The sequence below is a fragment of the Leiobunum rupestre genome, chromosome 7 (assembly GCF_980474605.1).
Source record: "Leiobunum rupestre chromosome 7, qqLeiRupe1.1.hap1, whole genome shotgun sequence".
In the NCBI taxonomy this organism is placed as follows: Eukaryota; Metazoa; Arthropoda; class Arachnida; order Opiliones; family Sclerosomatidae; genus Leiobunum; species Leiobunum rupestre.
In genome coordinates this window covers 3,498,791-3,517,538 of record NC_143390.1, presented here as the reverse complement: position 1 = coordinate 3,517,538, position 18,748 = coordinate 3,498,791, and the positions used below count along the sequence as shown (strand labels likewise).

Below are 18,748 nucleotides of genomic sequence, written 5' to 3'. Positions count from 1 at the left end.
GACGACCAAATGTTTTTCGACACTAAAACCGAAAATCCTTTTTTGGGACTATTTATTTTCGGTATGCCGACCATTATCCGACTTAAAATAGACCTTACATTTAATTATTACCCCTGTGGCACAAAGGGTCGATTTAAGGTCGCGCTTTATCAATTAATAGCTCAAAACTGTAAAACTTTGGCGATTTAATAAAACAAATTGAAATTTTTTTAAAATAACTTCCTTTCTGTATTATATTTTTTCGAAAAATATTATATATTTAATCTGAGAATGTTTCCTTATTAAAAATCTCTCAGCTCAAGTAGGTTACATTCGTATAGCTAAATATGTTAGGCTAAGATATTATTAATTAAGATTTATTCGTTACTTTTACTAAGCCCCAAGAAACTACAGAACTCTGTACTCTAGGAGTCTATATTCAAGAGCTTTCCGATTGACGGAAATAAATTCATTGTTTCACTCCCGTTCATGGGACTTCAACAACTACTTACATTTATATAGCTATATTTACGGTATTATTTGGTCATTTTCAGTCACTTAAAATATCAAAAAGTAAGTCGTTTCGACGTAATTACCGTATTTTCACGCATATAGCCCGCATACTCAGATAGCCCGCATACGAATATAACCCGCTGCTTCCCCGTTTCCTGTAAAAAAGAACTTAAATAAACCGCTTACGCATATAGCCCGCCTACTCAGATAGCCCGCATAAAAAAGAACTTAAATAAAAAGAATTGTCAGAGCGGAATGGCATAAATGGATGGTTTACTCCTGCAGGGAGACAACGACGAGCTACCTACGTCGAAATCTGCAAGTGGGTTTATACAGCTTGGTAAAAAGTCACAACAGAGACAATACGTAATGGATTTTTTAAAGCGGGTATACTAAAAAAACAAAATATCGCCGAATCCGATGTAGAATCCGAAATAGAACCAAATAAAATTTTTTATTCAGATGTAATTATTTTTTTTCCTATTTAAGCCGCACCCTTATATAACCCAGTACATTCTAAGTCGGGATGACGTCGTTTCGGAGTCGGTTCTTAGGTCTATTAAAAGGCGGTAAAGTGTCGACGTTTTGTAGGCGGCCGACCCTTTTACCCCTAGGACATTTCGACCCTAAATCCAAAGGTCGGCCGACCGTCGGCCGACTTAAGTGTTTAGTACCTTTTGCCAGGGCCGTCTTTAGCTTTCAGGCGCCCCTGGGCTAATTATATTAGGCGCCCTTTTATATATTTTTTTATTAAAATATAAACAATTAAGGGCCAGACGGTGCCCCTCCACGGAGACGCCGCGCCCTAGGGCTTAGCCCTACCTATCCCAATGGTAGAGAGGGGCCTGCCTTTGGCCGACGTCGGCCCGACTCTAATTTGCTACAGGGGTACACATGAATGAAGTCAAAGAGAGGATTACCAGAATTATTTCAAGAACAATCGATCAATCTTGGTTAATTTCAAAAGATGAGATGCATCAGCATGTTCCATGTGTTAATTACTTGAAAGAAATAATCAATTTTTTTGTACAACTTTCCATTCGTAGTACATTGGTAAAACATAATTTAAACCACAAGTATGACAAAGCCCAGAAACGTCTAGATCGCAAATTACTTAAGGTTCAACATTAACAAATACTTACCAAACATTTTAGTCGTTAACCATTTCGATAATATTCCAATTATTTATCCTAGAAATACCCTTGGGTTAATGATCATTAATTTAATTTAACCTCTGGCCCTGATTCAAGTAACAAAGGTCTAAAATAACAAAAAATAGTTAATATATGAACTTTCTTAAAATAATTAAATATAATTAATTAAAAACTTACTTTTTATCTTATCTTAATAAATTATATTGAAAATCCTCTAAGCAATCGTATTTCTTTATTAAAGCTGCACATCTGATTCATTGGATTTCATTCAAAACGTAAACCTACTACAAATAAATACGTTAAGAAAACGCTTTCTCCCGGCTGATAGATGGCGCCGATGTGAACTAGTTATCGCTACCGTATTTTTTTGTCAAATCAAACTCCGCGTAAGGTGTCTATTTCTTTATTATGTCTATGGGTGGTGCAGTTAATTGTTTTGCAAATCAGAAGAAAGCGGGAAAAAAATTAAAAAATAAATATATCGATGTGGTTCTATGTCAGGTTCTAAGTAGTACTATGGCACTTATCACCTTAAAAAAATTCATAACTTTAATACCTTTACTACCCGATCTACACGCGATTTACCATTATTAATTCGTATAGTTGCGGAGCTACAGTGCAACTTATATTGTTAAATCTTACAAACTTGATCAAACGAAGTTGCGCGTCCTCGGTAACAAAAGTGATTTGCTTATGAAGTTTTTTCCAATAGGTTTTTTGAAAAATAAAAATTAGGTAGGTTTCAGAGCTGTTTACCAATTCCGATCAATTCGGGTGGTTTTGGTAACCATGCGTTCTCACTACTAGCATTTCTCCGATTTATATGTAATTATTATGCAAGGCCAGGGGATTCCGGGAAAAGAAAAGTATTTGACAGGAAACACTGCTTGGTTTCGGCTGCTTCAACTTTTAGCTGCAGAGCTGCCAGTTGGGCTCTTTTACAGCCCAATTGGGCTTCTTTTTATGTCTACTTGCGGGAAAAAATGAATTGGGCTGTTGGGCTGTTTTTTGGGCTACTTTCAGAGGTTTTCGATAATATACACTAAAATCGGTAGGATACCGATTTCTTTCAAATGAATACGCTTTAAAGCACTCCGAAATATATTACTCTCAATATATGTACAGTTTTTCTTCAAAAATTCGATTAATTTGTACTTAAAAAAATATGTCGAATAATAAAAATTGGAGTTTCTATAAAATTTCCCATGATACTTAAAACTATAACATCACGCAAACACCAATATTTTGAAAAGCACGCCTTTTAAAAAATAAACTCTGGCCAAATTGGGCTAGAATTTGGGCTTGTTTACAAAATAGGGCCTATTTATAATTGGGCTGGAAATTGGGCTCCTTTGAAGAGCTGTTGGGCGGTGAAGGTAAAATTATATCTGGCAGCTCTGTTTAGCTGCTGCAAAAAAATTTCGCGCCAAACCAAAGCACAAGTTTAATTTGGACATTTCTTATACTTTAAGCTTTAATTTAAAAAAAAATACAGGTAATAAAAGGAACGTGATATTTATTAACTATCGGAAATGTGGAATGACACTCATCCTGGTAAATTTTTTGTAACTTTTTACATTACTTCATAATCAATTACGTCCATTTATCTTGACAGTAAACCTACTTCATTAAATATTGGAAGCTTTGTTTTTCGCTTCTATTCTAGGCAAGTTCTGTAACCGTATTAGGGAGGGAAATTATAATCTTTCTCATGTTGTTTTCATCAAGAACATCAACACGAAAATTATTTAATATTAAAAATAATGCAATTGATATTTCCCCGAATAAACCCTTCTTAATATTTCTGTATGGTAAAAGATACATGCGAGGGAAAGTTCAAATTAAAGCACATTTTTTTCATTGAGTGATTTTCCCGTGATTGCTACAAGGGAACATGTTGCACACTCTGGAGCATTGATGTGTGAAATGTTCCATTATTTTCAGTTAAATAAACCAAGTATCATGCCAGGAAGGGTAAAAATCAGTTTTGCGGGATAGTATCATTTCAATATTTATTTTTGGACGTTTCAGTGAAATATCACAACAATTAATTATTTAACAACAAACAAGTATAGGTTCTAACAAATTTTGTTCCTAAAATTCAGATAATTAAACTAAAATTGAACCTATAGCAATAGCAATCTTTAATAACTACTTCAAATATAGTGTCCAAGGTTTTCAAACCCTCATTCCCAATTTCTGGCTCTTAATTCGAACACAAATAGCCAAGAAAATAATTTGCTTTCTGATGTACAATTTTTCAAATTAAGTTAACTTAAAGACAGGATTGTGATTAAAGAAATTTAAAAATGGTACAGCAATTTGGTACACATGGTATCTCAATTAGCATTATAAAAGGTTGAGAAATTCTCATCTCCTGTTCTGGCAAAGATCTATCTTTTGAAACAAATAATTTTCCTTGGAAATGTAACAGGAAACAGGTAACAAACATAATCCAAACTCATATAGAGCATTTCAGTTCCACAGGGTTTATCATTACTACCTGAAAAAATATCAACTTACAACTATTACATGTTTAACCAATCTCTATGAAACTTTACTAAAAGAATTACAGCAAAACAATTTTGTTGAAATAGTCATCTAATACTTTCGACTATGTTAATCATAAGAAATAAATTTATCTCATCTGGGAATGTCATGTTAGTGATGATGTCCTTGAATGGTTAATTACGTTTTATTTCTCTCATAGAAGACATAATTTAAAGTGAATGGCATGTATACTAAAATGAATATGATATAATTTCAGGTGTACTTGGCCTTTTTATTTTTAATATTTATTGTAAAATGCTTAAATTATAAGAAATCTTTTGAATGAGCTTATGATAATTCACTTCTCGCCTCAGTCAAAATATAAATAATGCAATCGACTAACTATGATCCCCAACATAAAGTTACAAAACAACCTTGTAAAAAAATAATGGACCATATATTACATCAAATAATAAATTCTAATTTAAATATAAATTTGGTTTTTAATTTATTGGGATATGTCATTAAAGCACTGTAAACTGGATGTTTATATCCCTTTTGCAGAGGCAAATAAGTTTATTATAATTTGGGGCTAGTTATTCTACTTTGAAGTTCAATGTATTATTTTACAGTAGAAAACTTTAAATATTGCCACTTACTTAAGTTACTTTTTATTATTTTTAATGTGCTTAAAAAACCCTGTCCTAAATGAGAGATTTGTATTTACATGTTTTTTTTCCCATCATCCCTTACCCCAACAAAAATTTCAAAACTGTTTGATCATTATATAGATGTAGTGTTATTTTACATAGACTTTGCCTTAAAGATCTTTTTGAATTGAATTAACAAGGCAAATGATTGAAATTTTAAAAATATAACAAAGCTGGGAAAAACAATTGATGCTTAACACCATAAGTCCATAATATATTAACAATATTATACACATGTTAACACCTACAAAAATAAAAATAATTTGGGAGTGTAATACTCTTCCTTTATTAATAATAATAGAACATCAGCTTGGCTACTTTTTTCCGGTAAAGCATGGTACATGATAATGACATATTTAGGTAAAACACAAGATCATACTAGAGGACTTTTTTACATTCCAAAAAGTGGTATTGATTTTCTTCTATGGTGGCTTCATTGATTATGACATTGTGTACTGATGAAATTATCTCTAAAATAGTCTTAATTAAGAGGCGGAATTATGTTAATTTTGGTACTACATTTGAAATTCATATTATTAGAAAACATTCAATATCTACTAATCCTTATTAATTTGTAAATGTTAAATTGTAGGAAGTGACATTAGGTTAATTTTTCTCATTTCTTCTCCTCTTAATTAAAAATTCTGTAACCCGAAGAAAAACCAGGGTTTAAAATATTATATTTTGGTGTAACTGGAAGGCAGAATGCTAAAATTGTGTAGTTTAGCACCCAGCCTTACACAGCTTACAGTAAATATATTTTTTAAACCCTTCTTGGTCCATTATCAGTTATTTCAAAAGTGAAGAAAATTTATTTTTAACAGGTTTTGGAGGCTTTGGAAATGCTGCAAGTGCAAGTAAAGGTGGTGGTGGTTTTATGTCTCCTGGCCTCAACGAATCCCAATCTACCGCTGATAGAAAAGGAGCAGTAAGTTGGTCTTTTTTTGGTTTTGCTGTGAGCGTGTATGCCAGTTTTGAGAATTTGCTTTTTTCCCAATGTTTTTCTCAATGATTTTGTAATAATAATAATATGCCTAATAATAAATAATAAAAATAATAATAATAATAATAATGTTTCTGATACAAAGTAGTTTATTTTAGAATAATATTTAACCCAAAATCGCATTCCATGTGAGCAAAAATATTTGACAAGAGAACTGGAATTTTATAATTACAAAATTTTGACTTTTGCAGATATTTTACCAAAGTCACATACTATTTTCTTAAAAATATGTGGATGGAATTTTTCCAAAAATATGTAATGAATATAAATTCAATAAACCATTAAACCGCTCTTATAGGAAAAAAAATACCTTTAAATTATTTTAATGGGAATTTTAAGGCCTTAATATGTCATCTTATATACAATATAAACTGTTCCCTCTGTAAATTAATAAGCTGCTATGTAGAATAGGGTGGCGGAGTAGCTAGCACTTTTGCCTTGCAGCAAATGAAGAGCTCTGGATTTGATCCGAGCTTGTGGCACTAGGTGAAAACTCGGAACAACTCCTTCTGTGTTGACTTTGCAAGTTCTCTACTCACTAGTTCTTCAGTTTCTCCTTTTCCATAAAAAATTTGCTGAGGTTAACGATAATAGTTAGTGCAAGGAGATGCTGGCTCGTGTGGCACATAAAGGGCTTGCCATGACCCTCCTACACATCTAACCCGGCCACTGGGTTTATAGGCATTAATAGTTTAGGGATCGTACGGGGAGAGATTTTAGTCGGGGACGGGGAGATTAAAACCCCGGAAAACGGTGACGGGGTCGGGGTCAGTTTGCATTTGTAATTATTAACAATAATTAAATTTTGAATGTAAATATTAATATGTAATTACAGATAATTTAGGCGCCATTGTATTATATACTGTGCCGATGTTCCTTAAAGATAATTTTAAAAAAAAGTCCAAAAACAGTTGCACCCGACGGTCCTGACGTGTCGACTGCCAAATAACTACAGTAATTTAAAGAGAACCGGAGTGAACGGTTGTGCCGGTGACAATCATATGCCTATCCTACCCTAAAAATGAGTATTGCCAGACTCCTTTTCGAGCAGGCGCAACGAACACTGGCTGTCTGCGTCAGTTTTTTTTATTAGTCTAGACGTTTAGAAAACTATAATATTTGTTTTCAAAAAAATAAACCCCAACTTTTTTTGAAAAACCCCGACTCAATGATTTCCCACCCTGACCCGATCGGGGACGGGGATGAAAACCCGGGTCGGGGACCACCCCGTACGATCCCTATAATAGTTGCTGGATGATGCCTTTGGCATGATCCTAGGTTATTATTATTATTATTACTAAATTTTAAATTATGGCTTTTCATTTTGGTCATAAATGAGAAATGTTTCGTTGTCTGTGTGAATTTTATTAAAAAAAATTATATTTACAAATCTTTGATCTTTATAGTCCGATACTAAGAAAACCATTTGTCCAGTGACAGTTGCCCAAATACTAAAAGTACCTCATACCGAAGACAATGTTACCATTGGAAGTACAAAAATGTCTATGGTATGTATTTTATAGTTAAGAATAGTAACATAAATTACAGATGCATATGGTTCTAGTTAAATTTTATTCAAAAAGTTTATTTTTTAGTCCAGTGTTGTAACCAATGTTTCATTTTAACCAAATCACGGCTGTGATAGATCAATACTTGTAGAAGCTTTATAAAAATTTTGGTACTAATGAATTGGAAAATTAAATTGCATAAAAATGATTTAGCAGTTTTGTAGGAAGTATTTATGTGATATTGAAAATGCTGGGATGAAAAACCAAATTTAAAAATATTGGGTCAACCCTGGTTTTAATATCGATAATTATGTAAAAATAACTTTAATAGAATCCCTAAAAATTGTAGGTTATTAAAATATTTTTTAATAGCAATGATGGCCCTAGTTAGTTTTTTAACTAATTTTTGGAGTATGTAATCAACCAAGATGTAAATGAGCCCTCACTATGGACTAAGAGGGTTGTTTGTCTCCAATTTAATTAAAGCTCGTCGGGTGGTAAGAATATATAGACCTTTTATTACACAATGGACCTAAGGTCAAAGTGCTCGGCTTAATTGCCACCCCTTTCAATAATATAATATATAGACCTTCGTGTACATCCTTAAAAGGGTGGACAAGTATGGGCTTTCGTTTTGCAATGGCAACCTTAAATATTTTTGACAACTTAAAACGTGGTTTTCTCTATGGAAATTAACGTATATTTACCCATATTTAAACAAACTTGCCCATATCTCAACAGAATTATCCAAACTTACAAAATTTATGTTTATTTACCCAAATTTACATGTATTTACCACAGTTTATACCCAATTTACACATGTTCTGAATTCTATTTCTAATTAATAAACTTTTATATTTTGGAGAAATATTCAAAATTCTTCGATTTTCCTGTGTTAGTTTCCATATAGAAAATCAGGTTTTAAGTTGTCAAAAACATTTTCGGGTACCATGGCAAAACGAGAGCCCATTCTTGTCCACTCTTTAAGGGATTTTCAAGTTGCACAAAGGTCTACTTACCACCTGAGTAGGCGAGTTGAAAGAATAAGAGATAAACACTTAGGATCAGTACAGACCTGATGATATTACCGAATGTATTCCTTGTCGTATAATATTTTAGATAAATATTTTAACATTTTATTATGCAATAATGGTTTTTAATTTTCTTATTGGTAGTTAGGAGTATGTAGTTAAGTAATGAGTTTCACTATTTCAGAGTGGATTTATTTTTGACAGTTTTTACCTTAAGTTTGTAGGTAAAAATCATAAAGCTATGATAGTGATTGTATTATGTTAATAATAAAAATAATGACCTTAAAACAATGACTAGAATATGAACAATGATTAAAAGTGACTATTAATCACAATGATTTACATAATGATCATGTTTAAAATTAGGTAGAGGAATAAGGTTACGATAATTTAAAAAATGTACTACCTTACATACTCATTCATATAATAACTTTCAAGCAGGGTTCGAAAAAACCCGGGTTTTTTCCCCAAAATGTGTAAACCACTGGGTTTTTAATGTTTTTTTTTTTCATTTTGTTAGGTTTTTTATTTTAGTATACAATTTCCATATTTTTATTAGACGATATGTTAAAGTATGCAGATACTACAAAGCTGAACCAAAGCGACTGGTAGAAGTACCAAGTTTCAAGTTTACAAGCCAGTTAACTTAGTAAAGTTTACCATATTCACATAAGAATTCAGTCTAAGATATGTATTAAAGTGGTCATTGCACATTGAACAAGTTGGTTTTTCATAAAAAATCTGAGATTTGAAAGTGGGTTTTTTAGGTGGGTGGGCCCAAAAAATCCACCGGGTTTTTGGTTTTCGAACCCTGTTGTAACCTTTGTTTATATGGTAATGCTTCCCTAATATTGGTGTCGTGCCACAGACTGCCATTAATATCTTAGTACCATGTCCAAATTGACGAAACATCCACGTAATGTACTGATGATAAGCTGTATATCCGTATTGAATAATTACTTATTCTGACCTATTTTGGGCAATAGCAGAAAATATAACGGATCTAACCTTAATGGGTGTCACCACATGTAATATAATAACTCATAAGTATGCCATATAAGCATTTTCTTTAACGAATCCTTGTTCACGGAAATTCATGTGAATTATGTCACTTAGTGATGAAGAGTGCATCACTAACTTTACAGATAATTTTTAACACTGACAGAATTCATCATGCTTTTCTGGCTTTGATAATTCCATAGTTTATCTTGTGCCTCACGATCACGAGATTTGGTTTCCATGGCATCCTTTTCATTAGCATAATGATTATAAGATTTTTCCATTTTTTGATCCACTTATTGTATAGGTTCTATGTGAAACAAGGCCTCATTGAAGTTTTGCTATGGAAATTTTTAATAGAGGCTTAATTGTGAGTTTTTATGTTACATATGGTGTCGCTTGTGACAACAAACCAGCTGTTGGGATTTCGGGACACTAATTTAGTTCATCAATAATTACTGTAATATTGTCTTTTATTTTTTCAATTGAATTTGTTATTATTAAGGATGATATTTAAGTAAGGAAGTTATTTATTCTGTGTTAATATAGACTAAGACAAGAATTATATCTACAAAATGAATTTCAAACCAAGTTGACTACGATTTGATAATGGATTGCAATTAACGATTTTAGTTACCCTGTCTTAATTAGTAACCAAACAACTGAAAATGTGTTGGTCAATAATATGATTTAATTTTGGGTATAAAGGGAAAGTTACATTTTACAATTTTGTATGTTCCCCTTAAAAAGGTTGCTCTGGTCATAAAATCAGGGTTTTCAGACTAATTTTTTTACAAAGAAATCAGGGATTTAAATCGCCTATTACGCTTTAATGTATTTATGAAAATGAAGGAAAGTAGGCCTAGCAATGTCAATTCAGAGCAAACTAAATTTGATTTTTAAAAAATTATAATTAATTAAAACTTTAGTTTACTTAACCATTCTATCCAAAAAATAAAAGGTAAAAAAAGGCATAAATCAATTTAAACCGGAAAAAAATCCAAAAAAATTATTTCTTTAAAAAGTCAGAAATTAACAACCTTTCAAATAAATTGAGAAACCAAATTTACAAAATTGGGTCAGGAAGTAAATGAAAGTGCAATTTTCTGCAAATAACTTGTAGGCCATGACTAATATCTGTTTTTTTTTAATGATTGTGTTTAAAGGTCACATTCTGTGGGATGGTTATGTCAGTTGAAGAAGGGAACAACAAACTTCATTTCAAAGTTGATGATATGACTGGCCCTTCTCTTATGTGTCAGTATTGGATTAGCAGCGCCAATTCATCTTCTGTAAGTTCACTTCAAATTCATGGTCTGCTTACACCATTTTAAAGATTGAAATTACTTTTTAGAAGTTATTGGTAAACCCCCGCATCCTACCTGGAAACTGTCTTACAAAACCATTTCCCCATCTAAAAATCTTCAATTTTGTTGCTGCTACTGTCAATAAATTTCTATATAAATTGCTGTCTGGGTTGTACTATGCGACTGTCTGTTGCTTCATTGCAAATCAGAAAATTTATGTTAAAATTTTTCAACCTAAATTAACAAACACAAGGTCACCTTGAAAGGGCAACGCAAGTCATGATGCAGGTGGGAATCTTATCTTTTAGATAAAAACTGTATCTGCATGCTGATCCCATTTTTATACCCGCTCTACATCAAATACAGGTGTTCTCTTGCTCTCAGTCCCACCCCCTCAGTGTTTCTATTCCCCTGCCCTAGGTGCAGATGCGGTTTTTATCTATAAGATATGGTACTTTCATCCCTCTTGCATCACTACTTGCGTTGCCCTTTAATGTGTGATGTGTCACGCTATCAATAAAAACTTCAAGAAGTGTCAAATAGGAGAGTAGGCATTTGTAACTTTAATTAGTGTATGATCAGTATTATTAAGTGAATCGTAGATTATTTTTAAATATATTGCATTATGTTGAGGAAAATTTGTCAGCCAATAGTAGTAGGCGCTCAATGTGAAGAAAACAGATATCAATAGGCTTTGGTTTAAATATTGAACACAACTAATTAATGACGAATGAAAATATTCAGCTAAACAGAATTTACAGCAGCAATAAATAGCTCAAATTTATTTAAACCTAGTTTTAACCAAAATACCTGTGATTTAAAAACCTTCTTTTCTGACTGAAAACATAAGTAGTTTGGAAATTACCCTAATTTTGTGAAGACCATTTTTTATTTAATCAAAGTTCCTGTTTTTCATGAAACTAGTCTACCTCTGCATGTTTGCATGGTTACATAAATTTAACAATTAGTTATTTAAAACGTCTAATTTATACTTTTCAATTGAGACAAGCTTAATATCAAATCACTGTAAAAGTTAGAATTTTGACTGCGTTAAACCATTCCTATTGGAATAATCTGGGCTACCATAATCTTACTTTGACATACTAACAATTGTAAGTGTATACATATATAATTACTTGATAAACTCAATTGTCTTTCTTTTTCTGAAAGGGTAAAGCGCCTGACCTCAGATCTGTTGTAGTGGAAAACCTATATGTCAGAGTAACTGGAGCTCTAAGAATTGCAGAAGACGTGAGATTTGTTCTTGCATTCAATGTAAAGCCAGTCACAGACTTCAATGAAGTCACTGTTCATATGCTTGAAGTTATTCATAGCAACATGGCCTTATCAGTTGTTGCTCCAGAGGTATAGTACAATCACTTTAATCCCTAAGAAGACAATGAGAGGTTGTATAAATGATGTTCCAAAACAAATTAGAAGTTGCTGAAAATATTTAGTTTATTGATGACAAATTAATGGAATATCATGAATTGATGGTGCTTGTACATTTATAATATAAAATTTAAAATTAAGAGACCACTGTCACAATAGTTATGTCATTTTTAATTGATTAAGGTATGATAATAAGTTTTAACTTTTTAAATTTATGGATGCATCTGTTATTTAGTCCAAGCTTTTCTTTGGGACAAATTAAACTACCCCATACTTGTTTAATCCATGAATATGTAACTGTTATCATTAATTACCCTGTGGTCTGTATTAAGGGTCAGTTTGGGGTTTCCACAGGTTGATTTGTGGCCATCAAGTAGAATGAGAACAGACTGCTTATTGTAACAAATTACTCATTGTCATTAATCAATTTGTATTAATGAACACAATTAATGTTGAGTCCCTCTGACTTAATCTCTAAAATTATTTTTAAAAGCTTTTGGATTAACGAGTAGTTTAGGTGTAAATTTATAAGAGCCTCACTTTTTTACAGGGTGTAACTGCTACAGGATTAACTACGGACAAAGAATCTGGTGTAGGAGGAGAAGCTGCTTTTTCAGCAACTGGTAACGGTCTAAATACTCAGCAGAACATGGTAAATTTTTTATATATTTATAACTGTATTATCATTCTGTTAAATGGGAGAAGTGAAAACATAGGTGGTAGAATATATATTTGACCTACTCATAGATGCTTTTTCTGGTCAACTATTTTTCAACTATTTTAACTGATCCCAATCATCTGATTAGCACCTTAAATATTTGATATGGAACAATCTTATGGGTGCCAAAATGAAAATTTCCTGTTGCTAGCCAATGTTATATATTTTGCTTACTAGATTATTTTCTATATCGCTACCCTGACACTGACCATGACTTTACTTTTCTGGGCATAAACGGTACCAATTCCCTTAGCCCAAAAACAAGATAATATTTTTATGATGAACATTGAAATGTAGCAAATGTTAGCCAACTAAATATTTTCCCAATACATACAACTGTAGCGCTGTGCAAGGACTCGAACATCATAGAGTAATCGACCTTTTTTAAGGTCTAGTACTCGAACACGACTTGGAGAATACTCGTCGATTAAAGAGTACCAAAAAATTACATATTCGGGTACCCGATTACTCGAATAAGCTGCTTTTTAAACTCGTCGAGTATTAGTTTTTTCTATCCTCGTTGCTTCAAAGTTCAAAGAGGGGGTTTTTATAACTTTTTGTGGGGTAATAAAAGGTACCTACAAAGTTATAGAACCTGTGGTTCATTTAATTTAAAGGAATACTCTATGAAAAAGAATTTGGTACTCGATACCCGACTCGTTTGCCTGAAACCACTACTCGCACAGCACTATATAACTGGCTAATCAGGGGCACGTTATTTCAGGGCGAGTTAAATACTCATTAAATACTAAAAAAAATTAGCCTATTTAATTAGTGATATACATGGTTATTTAGCAAGTAACTAGAAACAATGAGTATTGCCACTGAATTTATCATCTTTTGTCCTTTATAGATAAATAGTATGTCACATTTCATATTTGTTGCTCTTTATTGACAATATACTTCCAAAGGGTAGTAATTTTATACAATACTAGCTTTAATACCTGGTTTCGCCTGGGGTCTTAGTTTTAATGAATTAGATCTGATTTGTAGTTAAGAAAGGTAAACGCTGTAGCAAAAACGCAACAGGCGTAGCAAAAAGTCCTGAACAACTTAAAAATCCTAACTAAACCTCCACTTCTATGAAGTCCCTTTTTTCACACCAACTCTATCCCCTTCTACGAATTTCACACCAACCGGTTAAAAAGGTGTAAAGGTCGGACGGGCGCAAGGAACTCAAGAGAGGAAAACAAACCGGGCGAAGTATTAAAACAAATAACGGCGCTACCACGCGACATTTAAAAAAAAATAGATCCGAAAAATAGATAAGGGAAGTAAAGAGGCGAAGTCCAAAGTCAAGTAAAATTAAATTGAATTAGATTAATAACCATGTCAGGTATTTGGAATTAGGCGCGTTTAGTTGGAAATCAGGCCCTAAACATTGAGTTAAAATTTCAAAGCTCTAGAGCTAACCGTTCTCGAATTTTTAGGAACATGACATACAAATAAATAAATGGACAAACTTTAAGACTTATAAATTTTTATAAAATTAACTTTTCGAAAAAATATGTTATATTAACTTACCATATATTTAGAATAAGGAGCTTTGAAACTTTATTAGGAGTTTTGGTATTAAGTTTTTTCATGGTTGATTTTTTGTCGTTTCAGGTTTTCCAAGTGGTATTTTCTATCAAGACAGAAGATGGGGCTAGTATTGATTATCTTTGTAGAACTCTGTCATCAATCCCGAAGCCTAAGATTAGGTAAGATCCAACTCCACATGTGCTTGTTTACCTGGGAGGTGAATGCCACTGCTATTTCACCCCACCAGTTAAAGGGTTTCGCCTTTCTGTAAAAACTTGCAGAGGTTTATGAGTAGGTGTTGGCTCACGTGGCACCCTCCTATGTGATATGACCTGGCCACTTGGAATAATGACAATAAAAAGTCACTAGCTTATTTTAGCAAGTGGTGCTGCCTGGATTTACTATAAATTAAATGAGAGTAATTTTTGCTTCTCAATTCCAAAACCAGTTTATTGTACTGTTTTCTGTGTTTCTTTAAGTATTTCAGCTTAAGAACTGAAGAGTCTAATTATTGTAGACATTTTGTGGCTGTGCCTTTTGAGCTGTAAAATTAGGTAATGATTTGGAAGAATGTGGATTAATGTGACTAGGAATTGGTTTACAAGTTCGTTAAATAATTGGACTGGAGTTTTTCTGCTTTCCAAACGTTTGAGCGGGTTAAGCCAATGCTGAATACTAATTAACAATGAAACCACACTCATAAACCAACATTTAGTTTTGGCTAAGTGTTAGTTATTTTGAACCTACATTTTTTGGGGAAGAATTATTGTAATAGGGTCATTCCATAAGAAATCGACCAACGTTGTTGCTCGATAGTGGCGGATTTCTACCAAACCTTTTTTTCGTGGTTTATCTACCTAAAAAATAAAAATAACTGGAGTTTGGCGGCATAATTTCAAAAATTTGAAAAGTTATGAATTTTTGAATTTTACCGCTTTTAGGCTTAATTTTGCGGACTTATTTTAATTTTGTTATAATATCGCAACCGGAAATTACTATTAACACATGAAAAATAGCAATCCTAGCTAAAAACGTCTGCTGGTTCCGAATGTGGTATCTATTTTGCTGTATCTGCTCAAGTTTTCAATGTAGACGCTCGATGGGGGGGTTGCACTCAACGTTATATTTACCAGGAGGTCCACCTTGAAATCTGATGAAACTTAAATCTTAACATCTCCGTATAGATAGAACAATTGCCATTAAATTTGGTGTTGGAGAAACATTTATTTCTATCAAACTATTTTTTAGAAATTTTCGATTTTTCAACATTTGCATTGAACTCTTTTACAGTAGCTCCTTAGGGGGTAGACCTTATCGTTCTATTTATAAAAAGCATAAACTCGAAATTTAATCATATTTTAAGCTATGCATCGACTGATAGATAGAAAAGCCTCCCTTAAATTTCATTTTAGAGAAATTATTATTTCTATCGTAACGGAATTTTTAAAAATTTTCATTTTTTTCACTTTTTCATAAGACTTAATATTGAAATGGAAATAAACATAATTTACAAAAAGGGTTGCTAGTCGGCTCGAAAAGGCCAAAACTGTCCAGGGAACACGAAGTCATCACTCTATTATTACAATTAGCAAAACCGAATTAAAAATATCTCGCCTCTCAGGTGACGAATCTTTTTTATAGTTAAGGTCTCTGATGATAACCTAGCATTGGACATACAATTCACTTTTACGCCTGGGCAGTATGTTACCGCCACTTTGGACAATAAACTATATTTTGGTGTTATTGTGGAATCAGATTAAGAATGTAGGGAATGGCTTATCAGTTTCGTTCATCCCCACGGAATTTCAAGTTCTTATAACTGGCCAAATAGAAAATATTGTTCCAACCCTTTTTGTAAATTAAATGTTTATATCCATTTCAATTGACGGCTTTTAAAATTCATTTTGCGCGTGAAAATACCTCTACATGTTATGGTCAAAAAAGCACGCAAAGAAGGCTGTGTGCCCAAGACATGTACCTGTAGTGTCGCGCGCTAAAACGTCATTTCAAAATCCGTCAATAATGAACTCTTAATATTGAGTCTTATGAAAAAGTGAAAAAATGGAAAATTTTAAAAATTCCGTTACGATAGAAATAATAATTTCTATAAAATGAAATTTAAGGGAGGCTTTTCTATCTATCAGTCGATGCATAGCTTAAAATATGATTAAATTTCGAGTTTACGCTTTTTATAAATAGAACGATAAGGTCTACCCCCTAAGGAGCTACTGTAAAAGAGTTCAATGCAAATGTTGAAAAATCGAAAATTTCAAAAAAATAGTTTTGATAGAAATAAATGTTTCTCCAAAACCAAATTTAATGGAAATTGTTCTATCTATACGGAGATGTTAAGTTTTAAGTTTCATCAAATATCAAGGTGGACCTCCTGGTAAATATAACGTTGAGTGCAACCCCCCCATCGAGCGTCTACATTGAAAACTTGAGCAGATACAGCAAAATAGATACCACATTCGGAACCAGCAGACGTTTTTAGCTAGGATTGCTATTTTTCATGTGTAAATAGTAATTTCCGGTTGCGATATTAAAACAAAATTAAAATAAGTCCGCAAAATTAAGCCTAAAAGCGGTAAATTTAAAAAAATTCATAACTTTCAAATTTTTGAAATTATGCCGCCAAACTCCAGTTATCTTTAATTTTAGGTAGATAAACCACGAAAAAAAGTTTGGTAGAAATCCGCCACTATCGAGCAACAACGTTGGTCGATTTCGTATGGAATGACCCAATATTTATGTACCTTGATTTGAATCTTCTTAAATTTTTAGATGTTATTGGGAAATATTCACCTTGCCTGCTCAGTTGGATTTTAATATTTAAGAAATTTTTATTTGAGTCATTTGTGTTGTAACTATTAATATAAAATATTAAAAATTTGGTTTATGTTTAGCGTCAAAATAATAACCATAATATTTATGATAACAACGGTTTATTAGGATATTCCCATTCAGAGTAATCTGTTTTAAGTGAGATTCCAATGGTTAAATTCATTTGGTTTCATCATCTTCAACGTTATGCTTTTGATTAATTTTTTGTTTTTATTTAGGGAGATACTAGAATTTCTCAACAATGAAGGACACATCTATACAACAATTGATGATGATCATTTCAAAGCTACCGAAGCTTAAGTAATTTCTCAACTGTTGATGAAGGTTAATTTTTGTATATTTTTGTATCTAAATAAATTTTGTTGGAAATTTTCATGTTGAATGAAATTGTCTAGCCTTAGACCTGCTCACAGCATGGGCCAAATAATGATAAATCATTATTTTGCCCATGCTCACAGTATGCACAAACATTTATTCCCAACTCTTCAAACAGAAGTCTATTGTGCTGTCCCAGATATTTAGATCTAAAAAGCCCTGTCTTGCAAATTAAGCACAAAATCTGCTTCGCTGAGATTTTGGAAGATTTTTTGTTTTCTAAAATTGATTTAAAGAGATAGTGTCAGAATTTTCTACGTATGTGAAGTTTTTTCATCAATTATTTAAAAATATAGTAAAGAAAAATATAGCTATAAAACATTTGGTATAAATAGAAATATTCATGATTAATTTCAAATTTTAAAATAGAAAGATAGCGTAACTTTTTTTTTATCACATACTGTCTACGTCATAGATAGGTTGATGTTTATTGGCTGCTACTAGAGCGAGCTGGAAATATAATTTTTAGGGGATTACAGGAGGAAATTTTACTCCCATCGCCTTCTTTTGATCCGAGTTTCCCGCTTTCGCACGCTTTAAGACTCTCATTCGATGGAAAGTAATGGAAACATAAGCCACTTTTGTTGTTATTATTACTGCAGGAAGGAACTGCACAATACACTGTGACGCCCACGGTCTTCGGTGCTTTCGGTGGCATCTTTCCGTAGAATATAAATATTGTTATAATGACTACCAGGAATCCATAACGCTACTTGGAATGAATAACGGCTTCGATTCCCCGCCGTTGTGGCGGAACATAGTAGGCGGAGCTTATAAGCCTTTGCTTGTCACTGAATTTGACGTCATTTAAGGCTGTATAAGCGTTTTTAGCCCCTCCCACAATGTTCCGCCACAAAATACCACAGGGGATATGGGGAGATACTCATTCCAAGTAGCGTTATGGATTCCTGTGACTACGTATAAGAAATAATGATATAATTTATAAACAATCCGAGCCGTACCTAGACCAAATGGCGCCCTGGGCAAAACATCAAAATGGCGCCCTCATAACCTTCGGTAGAAATATTTTACGAAAAACTAATACTCAGAGAAAAATATTTATTTTAAAATAACATTTATTTTTACGTACTCATACATATGATATTTATTTTTGCAATTTAAAATTTTTATTTTTCGGACTTTTATTGCCGCAAACTTGTCGATAATCATATCGAAATGAGTTTTTTTTTTGACATTTCGT

General features: G+C 32.6%; 1 protein-coding gene across 1 annotated transcript; it reads left to right on the top strand.

Annotated features, from left to right (window-relative positions):
- Positions 1 to 3,081: 3,081 nt before the first annotated feature.
- RPA2 (Replication protein A2) lies at positions 3,082 to 17,545 on the top strand. The gene is made up of 8 exons (XM_090153066.1): positions 3,082 to 3,200; positions 5,671 to 5,774; positions 7,256 to 7,357; positions 10,554 to 10,679; positions 11,865 to 12,059; positions 12,637 to 12,738; positions 14,413 to 14,507; positions 17,391 to 17,545. The coding sequence occupies exons 1-8, from the start codon at positions 3,179 to 3,181 to the stop codon at positions 17,470 to 17,472; spliced, it is 828 nt and encodes a 275-aa protein (XP_090009192.1). The 5' UTR covers positions 3,082 to 3,178; the 3' UTR covers positions 17,473 to 17,545.
- The last annotated feature ends 1,203 nt before the right edge of the window (positions 17,546 to 18,748 follow it).

Coding starts and splice junctions, on each gene's coding strand:
- RPA2 (XM_090153066.1), top strand. CDS start 3,179: ATGTGGAATGACACTCATCCTG. Junction 5,775..7,255: donor CCGCTGATAGAAAAGGAGCA/GTAAGTTGGTCT, acceptor TGATCTTTATAG/TCCGATACTAAGAAAACCAT. Junction 7,358..10,553: donor GAAGTACAAAAATGTCTATG/GTATGTATTTTA, acceptor TTGTGTTTAAAG/GTCACATTCTGTGGGATGGT.